At 34.2% G+C, this 15,717-nt stretch overlaps 1 protein-coding gene across 4 annotated transcripts; it reads left to right on the forward strand.

Annotated features, from left to right (window-relative positions):
• The first annotated feature begins 484 nt into the window (after positions 1–484).
• On the forward strand, positions 485–15,062 carry LOC135840323 (galactosylceramide sulfotransferase-like). 4 transcript variants are annotated; one of them, XM_065356790.1, is made up of 6 exons: positions 485–577; positions 1,357–1,430; positions 5,943–6,124; positions 6,213–6,272; positions 6,353–6,571; positions 6,916–8,292. In XM_065356790.1, the coding sequence occupies exons 5-6, from the start codon at positions 6,456–6,458 to the stop codon at positions 7,991–7,993; spliced, it is 1,194 nt and encodes a 397-aa protein (XP_065212862.1). In that variant the 5' UTR covers positions 485–577; positions 1,357–1,430; positions 5,943–6,124; positions 6,213–6,272; positions 6,353–6,455; the 3' UTR covers positions 7,994–8,292. The 4 variants fall into 4 exon arrangements, with proteins under 4 accessions (XP_065212862.1, XP_065212863.1, XP_065212864.1 ...); XM_065356791.1 differs by lacking the exon at positions 1,357–1,430 and having other exon boundaries at positions 491–577; XM_065356792.1 differs by lacking the exons at positions 485–577; positions 1,357–1,430; positions 6,916–8,292 and adding exons at positions 3,256–3,856; positions 13,042–15,062.
• Positions 15,063–15,717: the final 655 nt, after the last annotated feature.

Genomic DNA, 15,717 nt, shown 5'->3' on the forward strand with positions numbered 1-15,717 from the left:
TTGGATGTCATTGAAAATTTATAATAGCTTTGAACTACTTTTTTAATTGCCATTAGCAATTAGTTGCTCAACTTTTTAAAAATGTAGATAAAAAATGATTGGCTGAAAGGTGAAGAGAATGAAGAGAAGGCAGGCTTAGAGGCAGGAAAAAGATCATTCTTGGATACACATACATACCTATTTACAATTACAGCGAATCTTGAAACTTCTTTCATCTTTTTTGCGTAAATTTTTTGAGCAAATAAAACTTTATTCTTCATTCTAGGTAATGATTTTACAACCTGTTAATCTTACCTAAACACTCAAATTTATAGATACCTATACCAAGATGATGAATTGATGACTTATGAATCATTTTTGTCGAGTTTTTTATTTTGTTCATCGTGGGATTTAAATTGTATATGCGCAAGGAGGCATTAAAACACTGATAAAAGCGATTGAATAAATAGAACGCCGAATTTTCGTTTTCCCTCAATCCTTAGCTAATTCATGAACGTGTGCCATCTTGACCAACTCAGTTTTTCAACATCAAACATGAATTTCTGTGTAACCATAATTGCAATCTGGACTCTGCAAGGTAGGTTCTACATATATCCACTGATTATTTAATTTTTCAAATCCTGATGTAACCAGTACCTAGCTACCGACCTGAACCAATTTTCACCTGGAAATTAACCCTTTATTTTAACTTTATGTAGAAGATGAAACTCGGGTTCGGTGGTAATTAATTAGTGAGAGAACAAATTTTAATCAATTTCAGTAAATCAGTAACTAAGGCATTTTTTTTTTTCAAAAAAATCATCTAGGAAGGAATTACTTGAGGTGCACGTCTTCGATTTGAACGTGACTGCGATTTTAAAAAGAGCATGGTCTGACGAAGTCCCCACAACCAAAATTTTAGCTGCCTAGATTGATTTTTCGATTTTTTGCGAATTTTTGAAAAATCCAAATTGGTCGATCATTTTTGACGCTTTACCAATTTACTATGTTCTCTTTTTTTTTTTTGAGGTACCTACCTACCTACTTAATGAGTGAAAACTATATACCTAGTCATGAAAATGATACAAAACACTAAAACTTCCCAAAACCAAATTTCACCATTTCCGATCATTCTGCAGCCTCCGCCGTGGTTTTCGATTTCTATAGAAATTATAATTTTTCCCAAAGTGGGTCGCAAAAAAAAAAAACAAGAATTTTAACCACATTACGTAAATCGAAAGACTTGACTTGGAAACTCTCATCGAATTGATATGGAATGACCCAGTAGTTTAGGTATTTTACAGATTGACCCATTACACTTAGTTGTTAGTTACTTACATACTTACCTATCTTCCTGTTTGTGTATTTTATTCGCAGTATGTGTGTGCAGTTCACATTCGATTTTCAACTCGCAGTACTTTCTTAAAAATTCTGAAGATGATTCATATAAAGTAACTATCATTTCATTTTATTCGGTCTTTATTTAACTATAGGCTTCTCACGTTGTACCTATACTAGCCATATCTACTATGTACTACCTATAGCTGGCGAGAGTATTCATGCTGTGAAAAAGGTTGGCAAAATTGAATGAATATTGTGTTATGAATGAGAATGGCTCAGCGGTCAGCGCTATACCCAATTACCCATCTTAAGGAGGTACATTTTTTCACGAAATTTCTCATCAGCTGCATACTATATGTACTTATAGATATTATTGGGAACCCTGCAAATGAAAAAAAAATTGACGTCCACGTTTCCAAGTAATACCTAACAAGGGAGCTACCCAAGGTCTGACACGCAGATCGCGGCGACTTGTCCACCATAAGTCGTCATATATCGATGGTAGATCGTGGCCAAAAAATTAGCTGCTGAAGCGAACAGGGTGCCGAATGATTTCAATTTTTATACTTTTTTCAGCATATTTTTGCGTATTTTTGTGATTTTTCGATATTCAAACCCCCGTGGTTTCTCCCCCTGTCAACTTCAGCAGCTAAAATTTTGGCTCATAACATATTTTTTGATGCTCTATCCGCCTGTGAAAAAATTTTTTCGATCCGCGTGTCAGACCTTGGGTAGCTCCCTTGTAAGTATTGATTATATATTTCTTAGGCTGTATTTTCCAAGATGAATTCAAAGTCATTTATTGATGGCGGGAAAATATTGAAAGAATCGATCCCAGACCAGACCAAAGTTTCAGCAGGGGTAGAAAAGGGAACTATTCTTCAAATCTCTATTCCTCCGCATACAAAAATAACAACAACATCAGCTGTGAGAACTTCAACAACTATGAAAAATGAAGATCAAACTGTCGAAAACTGAAGATATTTCTGACACTACGAACAGTCCTGAAATAACGACTACATTGAAAATTCAACGTAGTGAGAATAAAATCAGGAAACTGACTACTACGGTCATAGACTAAAACTAACTCAATACGCTAATTAGGTAGTAGGTACCATACAATGGCAACTGAGGAAATGAAGGAACCCGACGTTACCTAAAATATTGCCAGAGATTGAAAAATATCTACGTCGTTGCATCAGTAGTTAGTAAATAGTTACCTAATGATAATTTTTTTAAATGTAGATAGGTACCTACTTCGACTTACCTATCTATATGAAACAGGATACCTAGACCTACGCAGCTGAACTTTACGAGCACTGCACACTTGAGTAATTCTTTTCTCTTTTAAGCAAGTAACATTATTACGCGACACCCAACTTATATTAAAAATGTACAAATCATTTGTATTTTAATGTTCAGCCTTTAAATAAATCTGCTTATGACAATCATGCTTCATATAAGTAAGTGTAAATGCATGCCTACACTTACTAGAATGTTCCAGGACCGGTGTAAAATAATTTACCCAATAATACAGTAACTCACACTACATAAGTGTAAGTTGGGTTGCCGAGCAATGCCAACCAGATAAACTCAAGAGGCAAAGTTACGAATGGACTATTGATTCTTCAAGGTCACATAATTCTTGAAAGAAGCATTAGGAATTCATCTCAATTTGTAGCCTATCTTCAAAATTAAAGAGCTATGATTGATTAACATTTTTTAAATGCTGCAGCACTTTCAATTTTAACGCAGGCAACGTATAAACATAAATGACTTTTTTTTACAAATCAATCAAAATTCTACAAGTTGCAATACATTATTCATTATTTTCCTGAACTAAAAATTGAAAGCAGTAGAACATTTTTTCAAAAGTTGAAAACACTTATTTCGAAATTTTAAAAAAATTCAAGAACCAGTCAATTTTGAGTTTATTATGGTAAAACAAAGGCACTAACTAAACTGGTAAAACTTTGAATGCTTTACAAAAAAAAATCAAAAAAAATCATGCTCATATTTTACCTAAGTAGGTATGTTTGAAACCAAAGGAGCTGCAGTAATTTTAAAAAGAACAAAATTGAAAAAAAAAGTTCAACTTGCTAAGAAGAAGGGCATCCTAATTGCTGGAGAGTGGACATTTTTTTTGAACTCGTCTGAGCGAGATGAAACATACAAAAATATATTACCAGCGCAAATTTCAGGTGTTAAATTGAAGTGGATTTTTCATTATTTTTGGTGAATTTATGAAAAACAAATAAATGGAGAAAAAAAATCAAAATTGCATTACTTGCTTCAACCTAGGCACGCTACGCGCGTGCGCCGCTCGCCAACCGACTGTTGAGTGTATTACGTATATTGTAATCATCTTACCTATGTAATTTCTCATTCACTTTATCGCACTCGTCGAAAGTACATTCGCGTGTATTTATTATTCAAATAAAAAACCCTTATAATTTCAAGAAAGGACTCGGGTATTTATTTCAATTTTGTACCAGATTTGATGGGGATTTTCTCCTTGTTTCAGATATTTGATAAGGTACGTACCTACCAATTTTCAACCTTCAAGTTTGGTTGGGAGTGAAGTCAAACTTATTGAGCAGTTCTTGAGTATGAATCCTTTAGAAAGTTTTTGAAAGTACAAAGTACATCACACTACATGAAGTTGGAAAGCTAACATTAGTTCTATTCCTACCGGTACCTTAATTATTAGGTACAGCATGTTGAGACGACTTGATTTCCAAAAATTCATCAAAAATATTGAAAAATGCACTTCAGCGCCTGAAATTTTTGTTGAAAGATAGTTATACCCAGTTATCAAGTATATTTTTGTTTGCTCTTTCGATATAGCTGTGTCCAACTCGGAAAATGTTCTGCTGGCTAGGATCCCTCTTTTGTGTATTAGTTCATTGGAACCCATGCTCAGGCATTTGAAATTTTCAATTGGTGGCCATTTTGAAAATTTTCAAATCAGTCCCTCCTGCGTTTGTCAATGTTTATTGATTTCTACCATAACATGAAAAATTATTATTTTAAGAGGTTGATGACCCATCGTGCACTTCGGTTAATTTGCCATGAAACAACTCTTGGAAAATTTGTAACTTGATTGTTTTGTATTTTCCAGTACCTACCCTAATATGTAACTGTTGCCCTGTGGGTCATTCCACGTCAATTGGACCAAGAAGTGGTATGTGGGTTCGGCGATTTTTTTTGAAATTTTTCCTGTGGAAAGACCTTCCGAAGGGATGACTAATGGCGCAAATCGCAGCCCTCTAGCCCATTTTTGACGGCAGCCAGGGGGTGTCAAAGTTTTCAGTGAACCTAAAATATCATCCATTTCAGCATTGGATTGCTCGATAACCGCGATACCTACCAAAATGGAACTTTTTCCCATAGTTAGAGGTTTTGAAAGGCTTTTTGGTGATATCATAAAAATCAGTGTTGCCACTTTTTATCGTACAAAAAATTAGCTCAAAAAGTTTCAAAACGTAGTTTTCATATCGTTCCGACTCACAAAAATTCTGAAAAAAATATACTATGGACAACTGTTCATGCTGAATAACATATTAAAAAATTGGGATGGTAACTTGTCGCAAAGTCGATTTAAAAAAATTTTAAGTTTGCAAAAAACTGCGATTTTTTGATTTAAAACATAAAAAAAGTTTTGATTGGCAAAGCTGACCCATTTGACCCCTATTTTTACGTATCTGTTGAAAAAGTTGAAAAACCCCTTTCACTCGATGAAATAAACTCTTCACAAAAAAATCAAAATTCGAAAAAATTTTAAAAATAAACAAATTTTAATTTTTTTTCTGGGGATGTAATTTTTATCAACTTTTTCATGAAATACGTCAGAAAGAGGTCAAAATAAGACAACTGAATAAATTTAAACTTTTTTGATGTTTGGAATTGAAAATTGAATTTTTTCGAATTTTGATTTTTTTTGTGAGGAGTTCATTTCATCGAGTGAAAGGGGTTTTTCAACTTTTTCAACAGATACGTAAAAATAGGGGTTAAATGGGTCAGCTTTGCCAATCAAAACTTTTTTTATGTTTTAAATCAAAAAATCGCAGTTTTTTGCAAACTTAAAATTTTTTTAAATCGACTTTGCGACAAGTTACCATCCCAATTTTTAATATGTTATTCAGCATGAACAGTTGTCCATAGTATATTTTTTTCAGAATTTTTGAGAGTCGGAACGATATGAAAACTACGTTTTGAAACTTTTTGAGCTAATTTTTTGTACGATAAAAAGTGGCAACACTGATTTTTATGATATCACCAAAAAGCCTTTCAAAACCTCTAACTATGGGAAAAAGTTCCATTTTGGTAGGTATCGCGGTTATCGAGCAATCCAATGCTGAAATGGATGATATTTTAGGTTCACTGAAAACTTTGACACCCCCTGGCTGCCGTCAAAAATGGGCTAGAGGGCTGCGATTTGCGCCATTAGTCATCCCTTCGGAAGGTCTTTCCACAGGAAAAATTTCAAAAAAATTGCCGAACCCACCTACCACTTCTTGGTCCAATTGACGTGGAATGACCCCTGTTGCTAATATACTTCTAGTGTTATCTTTGAAACTTTGATTCTGATATCAAATTTTTTGCTTCTTTGTTCTGCACAGGTACCTAATGTTATACCTAGTCAGCGCACGTTTCGTTTTTCTTATCCGTGAATTTTCAGCGAGTGCTTGATTTTTCACTTCAAACCGCATTTTGCAATACTTTTCAAGTTGAAATTTTCCAATAATACCAAATAAAGAAAAATTGACCAACACAAGACGCAGCCATTTTGAATAACAAGTAGGTAAGTACCTATCTATAGTAAATTCCATAATTTGAAAAAAGTGTAGAAAAAAGTAATAGTAAAATCACTGAAATCAGTCTTGTTTCAGGTTTAAGTCGTCTGATTTTGTTGAAAAAAAAAAATACAAAATTGAAGAAAATGGCAATAGGTACGTAACTATTAACTATTTTTTAGTTAATGTTGAAATTAAATTAATACAAACATCATCTCTGGCATAATTATATGTAGGTACCTGAGTATCTATACGTACCTGCCGCAAGAATTATCATACTGATCTTTGAAACAGGCAGTTCTTAGAGTCAGGCAATCAAATTAGGTACCTAAAATAAGCATGCGTCTCAACACATGGATGCGAGCAGTGGTCGCCTTTACTGCGATAATTTTGCTTCACGCCGCTTACAGTTTTTTTTGTCTCAACAAATCTGTTATCTCTCAAACGGAATCGACGTAAGTTGACTAATTAGTAATTAATTACTACATAATAGCTCCTAACTAAGTGTGTGCATAATTGCATACGTTAGGGTGGATCATGATCAAATTCAGTGGAGACCTTTATTTCGAGTTGAAAGGTACTCAGAAATTGAGTCCTCTGAGGCTCTGAGAGGGAGCATTTTCGAAAAAAGATTTCTTCTAGCCCTTACACGACTTGTTTTGAAGCAAATCACTCAGTTTTTTGGCAATTTTTTTGAGGTCTTCATTTTTAAACTGTTGACATAGCTATACCATGTAATCAAACGTTTCAATTAAGTAGGTACCTACCTAGTTCAGCAATTTTTTCGTTCGTGTTTTAGAGCAACAGCGAAACCAAACGAACCTATCTACGAATGTTGCATTGAGCGAACTTTCAATAATAAACCTCCTCACCGAAATATCCTGTTCTTGAAAACACACAAATGCGCTAGTAGTACTGTACAAAATATCTTGCTGCGATTTGGTTTAAAACATGGTTTGAATTTTGCCTTACCGAAGACTATTAGTTACCTAGCATACATGGTGAACTTTTCAGAATCCGTGCTCGCTCCTGAGACCAAAACAAGAGATAAAAAGTACAACATGTTAGTGCACCACACTCGATACCGTCAAAATTTGAGATATATCATGTATAATGACACCATCTCGATTACCATACTGAGGGAACCTTCGACTAGATTTGAATCATCGTTTCGTTATTTCAGATTAAACAAAGCTTATGGGAAAAATTTCTACGAATTTTTGGATTTCATACCTCTAGCCGAAAATGGCAGTTCTCAGATGTACAATACATTTGACGAAAAAGCCGAATCAGCGTGCAGAATAAATGATCGAAATCAAATGTGTTTCGATTTAGGTCTGTCGAGGAATTCTTTTCAAAATATTACGAAAATTAAACAATTTATCAATGAAATAGATCGACAATTTGATTTCGTCATGATATCAGAGCATTTAGAAGCATCCTTGGTATTGCTGGCCAATTTGTTAAGGTGGCCTTTACATTATGTGGCATTCTTATCCCTTAATTCTAGACCTGATGTAAAAAAGTATAAATTGTCCAATATCGAAAAAGAAAAATTGGTGCAATTCAACTATGCTGATTTTTTACTTTATGATCACTTTTTGAAAAAATTCAACAATTGTGTGTTGCAATATGGCGTCGATTCGTTAAAAAAAGATGTCGAGAAATTGAAACGAATCAACGATCAAATCAGACATAAATGTGTGATACACGAAAACGAACAGGGCCATAAAAAGACCATAAATTATAAATTAAAAACTAACGATTGGATTTGCACGCATAGTGTTAAATTAGAGCCTCGTTTCACCGAAGAGTTGAAGGATGTGCAGAAAAAAAGATTGGAAGTATTAGGTACCTATTCTAATAATATAATGTGATCATATATGTACCTACGTACATATTATTAACGAGCTTAAAATTGTACCGGTTCCATTAGATATTGAGTAACCTACTCAGCAATAAAATTGATAGCCTACTGACACAAGATAATTCAGCAAATTCATTTTTCAGGGAAAATTTGAAAATTTCTAAACCGTCTGTAGGTAATTGAAGTGAATAGCTGTTAGGGTAGACCTAAATTATTTAAAATAAACTATTTACCTATGCATTGAGGATTAAGTGGGTACCTACTTGTTTCATTATCTATGTACTGAATAAAAATGATACCTACACTTGACTCGTCATTTTTATTTTGAGCAGGTGACATGCTTGAAATGAAAGACAACTCACTTTTTGAGATAGCAATAAGTCAAGTCATGAACATGCATTTTTAAAAAACACGTGGTCACGTTGTTCTCATTGTGATACTGGTAATTTTTTTCATTGTTTTTAGTTTTTATAAAAACACTAGAGCCCACTAGAGCCGTACATTACATGCAATTTATTACACTGATAAGTACCGAAAGTTTCGGCAAAGCTATAGTTGCCTTCGTCAGCGGCGAATAGAAACTAAATTACAATACACGAATATGTGAGAGAAGCGTAAGAATTAGATAAGGCTCCCAAAATTTACAGTTTGCCTAAAATTCATGAACTCAATGCTCCTCCAAGGTCAATAGTAGATAGCTTTCAACGACTTGCCTACTTACAACTTACGAGTACTTAGCCAAATTTATGGCAGACATCTTTGACTCAGTATGACACCAAAAGTAGTGCTCGGTGGCTTTTACATATTTCTGAGTGGAAAGAGCTAGAGAGATGAATGAAGCAGCGTTGAGTAGGAAAAAAAAGAGCTTTCAAAACCTACCTCGAAAATTTCAGGCCCATGCACAGGGTGTCCACAAATTGAAAAACCGGTTTGGTCAAAAAATTCAAACTGGTTTTTATTGGCGCAATGTATTCTACACACTAGGGCGACAAAAACGAGGTATGAATTTGATATACTTAGTTTAAATTATCATGAATGGGAGAAGAGACGGAGATAAGAATCACTTCCTTATGTGGTGAGATTTTGAATAATTCCCTAAAAGGGTGGAATTATTCTACTAAATTGCCTAGATAGTCAGAGCATGAGACCAAAGCCCATTCAAACAACCTAAAGTAGGTATACATAGTTTAAACCTTTCAATACAAGAAGTTGCCTAAGATCTGTATTAAGGCAGAATAATTACATCACTAGACTAGTAAATATTATGCAGCTATATATCAACTCGTGACAATTCGCTTAAGTGAAATTATCACAAGTGCAATATCCGACACCTAATTAAATACATACCTAATTAAGTTATGTAATCAAACCATTAAAATAAATAATTAGATAAGTACCCATGCCTCTAGATAGGTACCAACCTATCCTGACCCATCAATCAATGTAGTTGATTAATTATGTAGGGGAGTGCATGTCAGCACCCACAGAACACTGTTCACGTTCTCCATTCTTTCAGGGGCTCTACTAATACTTAGACATGTGCACCACCGATTTCACGCTGACACGCTGCCGCCGATAATTTGAATTTTGATGCGCCAATGTCTTATCGGCATGAAACGACATGGTCTTTAAAAATGATCTTAGAGCCCTTGAAATGAAACCCCAAATTTTGGTACCAATGTCGAATTTAAAAAAAAATTCAATTCTCTTCAATTGAAGTCCCTTTATGTTTTTAGATTTTGGGTCAAATAGTGATCAAAGATGAAAGTGGGGCCCTCAAAACCTCTGTTACCAAATGTTCTCTATTTTACTTGTAAAACTATGGGTTTGTTAGGCTAAATTATTTCATCTGAATCATCCTATGCCATGTTCAAGCCGCCGCGCCGCCCTTAATTTTGAACCGGTGTGAATTTCGGCACACGCTGTTAAAACGCCGCCACGCCAATAAAAATTGACCTTACGCCGCCGCCGTGCAATTTCCTAATGGCGCACATGTCTACTAATACTAAGAGTGGCATGGAATCCTTAACTATAAGAAGTACACATTATCACTTTGCCTTATTGGGTAATGACTGGTTACATTCCCAATAATCAAAAAAGTCCACTAATAAATGATCATCGGATCAAATTATTAGTAAAAACAAATTACCTTAATACTTGCAAAGGAGGCTTTTAATTATCATCAGAAGCCCGTGGATAAATCGTGACTGTTCACCATATTTACCTGCACGACTAGACTTTGTTTTATTGCAGGTTCAACATCAAGTGAAGATTTAGCGCCAAAACACCACTACTTATTTATACTTTCGTTGGACTTTTGGCGCAAAATCATTCCTTTGATGTAAGCTGCCAAAGCTGCGAGAGCGGGAGAGGTTATTGACCTGACTTAAAGCTATAAATTACATGTTACCGAGTACTTCCAGTACAGGAGATACATAAAATAATTACCACCCTTCAGGGGGAAGGCAAGATGCCCTATGACAAATTTTTTGAAACCAGTTTATTAATTTGCAACCAGTTGACAAAAAATGCTCAAAAATTGCAGATAGAGAAAAAAGCTTGAAACAACAGTTGTAGAACGCAAAAAATTACACAACTCTTGTCTAACCACACTTTGAAACCAGTTCATTGGTTTGCATAGCAACCAGTTTTTGACAAGCACCTAAAAATTGGAGATTAAGAGAACAGCTTGAAACAAAAGTTGTAGAACCTGAAAAATAGAACCATTTTCACTGATCGGATTTTGAAACTGGTTCCTTAATTTGCAGCCAGTTGACAAAAAATACCCAAAAATTGCAGATAGAGAAAAAAGCTTGAAACAAAAGTTGTCGGGTGTGGAAAATTATACAATTTTGTTCAATCACATTTTGAAACCAGTTCATTGGTTCGCATTTAGCAACCAGTTTTTGACAATCACCTAAAAATTGAAGATAGAGAAAAAAGCTTGAAAAAGTTTGAGAAAGTGAAAATTTGAACCATTTTTGCATTTTTTGCTGATAGGATTTAGAAAATGGCTTATTATAATTTGCAACCAGGTAACTTTTGATGGCTTGCTGCGAATTAATTAACCAGGTTCAAAATATAATTCACAAAAATAAGGTAAGTGCAGCTAATTACGCCACGTTGGCAATTACACCACTACCGCAGTTCTCATAGTAAACGGGTAGATGGCGCCATGTGACGATTTTTAGGTGATTGTACTGTTAAAGTTAAAGCAAAGGTAGGAAAACCAAAAATATCACCGGACCGGATAATTTTCTGATCTGTGGATCGCTTTTTCGTAAATTTGATGCCAAAAAAAAAACGCCATGTTAAATTGACCACAGTTTGGAAACGTGCTGTAATTTGTAATAAGGGCGAAAAAATTTTTGAAGATATGTTTCATGTAGTAAATTTAATGACGATTTCAATGCGATAAACAGTTTTTTGTCATTTCTCAATGTAAGTATCAAAATGTTGAAAAATATACAAAAGTACCAATGTTGAAAATTATGCCACTTTAACAAAACTCTTTCAGGACTTTCACATATTTGACCAAAATGCTAAGAAATAATTTTTAGCGATGTTTTTATCAATAATTTTAAATAATTTTTTTTGGTGGTGGAGGGAGAGTGGCGGAATTACCTGCATATGTTGATGAATATGTACCCCACTTTGGTGAATAATTTTCAGAAATGGAGTGGTGGGATAGGGGGAGGGGTAACGGAAAACATTTTTTTTAGGGAAAGGTAGCCAATAAGATGCCCAAAATGCCAAATGATTTTTATCAATGTTTTCATAGATTTTAAACAGTTTTTTGGGGTGGTGGTGTAATTACCTGCACCTGTTGATAATTACACGCCACTTTTGTAAAAAATTTTCAGGAGGAGATTGGCGGTATTGGGGGAGGGGTAAGAAAAAAAGTTTTTTTCGTGAAAGGTAGCTAATAAGATGTACTTTGAGGTGGTTCATTCACATTTTTGCCAAAAATGCATTTTAATCCCACTAAATGACCTCAAACCTTAGGGTGGCGTAATTACCTGCACTTACCTTAGTTCAATTTTTCACACTCTACAACCTATGTTTCAAACGTTTTCCTTCATCTCTAATTTTTAGATGATTGTCAATAACATGGTTGCTATAAAATGCAAAACAATGAACTGGTTTCAAAGTGTGATTAGACAGAATTTTCTTATTCTTCACACCCTCAAACTTTTCTTTCAAGCTTATTTTACTATCTTCAATTTTTGGTTAATTTTCAATAACTGGCTGCGAATTAATTAACCGGTTTCAAAATCTGATTAGCGGAAAAAGTTCAATTTTTCACACTCTACAACTTTTTCTTAAAGCGTCAAAAACCGGTTGCTAAATGCAAACCAATGAACTGGTTTCAAAATGTGATTAGACAGAATTGTGTAATTTTCCACGCCGGCTCGTCTTACAGCATTTGTTTTAAATTTTTTTCTCGATCTCCAATTTTTAGGTAATTTTTGATAACTGGTTGCCATTTAAGGAACCGGTTTCCAAATCCGATCAGCAAAAATGCTTCAATTTTTCACGCTCTACAATTTTTTTTAAAAAGCTGTCTTCTTTATCTCCAATGTTCAGGTGATTGTCAGAAACTGGTTTCTAAATGCAAACCAATGAACTGGTTTCAAAATGCGATTGAACAGAATTGTGTAATTTTCAACGCCCTACAACTTTTGTTTCAAGCTTTTTTCTCTATCTGCAATTTTTGGGTATTGTTTGTCAACTGGTTGCAAATTAATAAACCGGTTTCAAAAAATGCATAGGTATGTATCTCGTTTTTGTCGCTTTCGTGTGTAGAATACATTGCGCCAGTAAAAACCAGTTTCAATTTTTTGATCAACCTGGTTTTTCAATTTGTGGACACCCTGTGCATGGGCCTGAAATTTTCAAGGTGACTTTTAAAAGCCCTTATTTTTCCCTACTCAACGCTGCTTCATTCATCTCTCTAGCTCTTTCCACTTGGAAATAAAGTACCTACCTATTCATTGAGTACACCTAAAAGCAAAGGATCTACGGTTTTAAATAAGTAAGATATGCTTTTTGTTTCAGAAAAACCGAGCTCCAAATAAAGCCAGATAAACAAATTGTCCAGCAACATCACCAAAACATATTGTTTTTGAAAACACACAAATGTGCCAGTAGCACTGTACAAAATATCTTGATGCGATTCGGTTTAAAACACGATTTAAATTTCGCTCTACCAAAAAAAACCAACTACCTGGCGTATTTCGGAAATTTTTCAGAATCTGTGCTGCTAGCTCCTGCAACAAAAACTGGACAGAAGTATAACATGTTAGTACATCACACTCGATATCGGAAATTTTTGAAAAACATAATGCATAACGACACCATCTCGATAACCATACTTAGAGAACCATCGAGTCGATTTGAATCTTCATTTCATTTTTACCTCTTGAACAAAAGATATGGGAAAAATTTCACCGAATTTTTGAATTTCTTACCTCGGACGAAAAACGGAATTTCTCAAATATACGATAAATTTGATAGAGATGCCGATTCTGCGCATACAAAATTTGATCGAAATCAGATGAGTTTCGATTTAGGCCTATCAAGGGATTCTTTTCAAAATATTACGAAAATTAGACAATTTATCAATGAAATAGATCGAGAATTTGATTTTGTCATGATATCGGAGTATTTAGAAGCATCCTTGGTATTGCTGGCCAATTTGTTGAGATGGCCTTTACATTATGTGGCATTCTTATCCCTCAATTCTAGACCTGATGTAAAGAAGTATAAATTGTCCGATATGGAAAAAGAAAAATTGGTGCAATTCAACTACGCTGATTTTTTACTTTATAATCACTTTTTGAAAAAATTCAACGATTGTGTGTTGCAATATGGCGTCGATTCGTTAAAAAAAGATGTCGAGAAATTGAAACGAATCAATAATGAAATCAAGGACAAATGCGTGATACAAGAACTAGAAAAAGGTTATAGAAACACTATAAGTTATAAATTGAAAACAGATGATTGGATTTGTACTCATAGTGCTAAATCAGAACTTCAATTCACTCAAGAGTTAAGGGACGTACACATGGCACGATTAGAAGAACCATAACATTTAGGTATAAGTTGATAAGCTATTCGACATTAACAATAGGACTTGAGACAACGTATTAATTTTGAAAAATCAATAAATTCAAAAAAACTGTTTAAGGGCGATTTTCATACTTTTTCATGAAACTCTCACACATTAAACTGCAGTTTTGGGTATTCTGGAGCCTCCAGTGATTTCTAATTTTCTGCAAAAGTTTCAAATCACTATACCTAGAAGGTCATGAGAACACACAAAATAAGACCGGATCAAAGTAATAAATGTTGAAATTTATTTTTATGCTTTCCAGAGTGATTTGAAATTTCTGGAGAGAGTAAAAAAAAATCGCTGGAGGCTCCAGAATGGCCCAAAACTGGTATGTAGTGTAAGTACGTACTTACACTGATGTATGGGAGTTAAATTTAGGAAATTATTCACATTAATTCTCTTTGCTAGTAAAATCTCCTTTCATGAAAAAGCTTGAAAATCGCCAGTAATACTGCAGCTTTTTGAAGTTTTTAAATTCTCAAAAATTCGTCGAAAGTTCAAAAATGAACCTGAACCCATGAAATTTTAATTACAAAAATGTTTTAGAACACGTTCGCTTTCGATCTATACCCCGATTTCGTTCAAATCGGAGGGTGTAACTTTGAAAGGATTCTCAAAGGCCAGTTGATTTTCCTTTTTCAGAATCAAACTTTCTAAAAATCTATTACCTATTTGAACTCAAAAAAATTTTTAAAACCAAAAATGAACTCCTTACACAGAAAATGCGAGATTTTGAGAGCTTTTGTCATCACGTACTTCGCTCGAGTCTTTTTGCTTTTCTTTTTTAAAACTGAAATTTCTAAAAAAAAAACATTCAAATTTTGAAATTTTTAAGCTAAAAAAAACATTCAAATTTTGAAATTTTTAAGCTAAAAAAATCAATCTCCTCCCATATAAACATTGTTCTTTCACTTATCAAAATAAGAATTTTCTGTTGTGTTCACTCATCTACCTCTTTAATAAATTCAACACCACAGTCGTGTTTTTCAATTTTGAAAAATCAACCATCAAAGGGTAACTTTGGATAAGAGCTTTGAATTTCAAGTGGCAAGTTTTTACTCTCTAAGTATGCAGCTAACTGGTTGATGTAACAGTGTGGATAGGTAGATAGGTAGGTTAGGTATATTAATTTTGTAGGTGTATCAAAAGAGTAAAAATCAGAAACTCTGTTCGTGGACTGAAATAGACTCTCCAAATCGATTTCCATCTTTTTCGAGCCAACTTGGAGCCTCCATCAAAAGTTGAATTTTCTTCAGTAATATTTCAAATCGCTCCAGAAAGTATTGTCATAAACTATGAAAGCTGAAAATTCAATCCTGTCATAAGTTCGCTTCTTCAAATCGATTAAGGCGGGTGAATTGCAAATCCGAAGTGACAATTGTTTAAAAGTGTAGTTTTTTACAAGTTGAAAAGTCCAAATCCAAAATAAAAAAAAAACTGAATTGTTAATTTTTGCATCGAATTACTCAAAACTTTGGTATCTTCTAAAGTGGACCCCCCCCCCCGAATCGATTTCCACAATTTTTAGGCTGACCTCGACCTGCACTCGATCGACTCGACGACGTTGATATTTTTTTGATCCTGCGGAATTGTCTCCTCGAATCTGTCATGGTCATGAT

This window comes from Planococcus citri, chromosome 3 (genome assembly GCF_950023065.1).
Source record: "Planococcus citri chromosome 3, ihPlaCitr1.1, whole genome shotgun sequence".
NCBI classification, from domain to species: Eukaryota; Metazoa; Arthropoda; class Insecta; order Hemiptera; family Pseudococcidae; genus Planococcus; species Planococcus citri.

Coding starts and splice junctions, on each gene's coding strand:
- LOC135840323 (XM_065356790.1), top strand. CDS start 6,456: ATGCGTCTCAACACATGGATGCGAGCAGTGGTCGCCTTTACTGCGATA. Junction 6,572..6,915: donor ATCTCTCAAACGGAATCGAC/GTAAGTTGACTA, acceptor TTCGTGTTTTAG/AGCAACAGCGAAACCAAACG.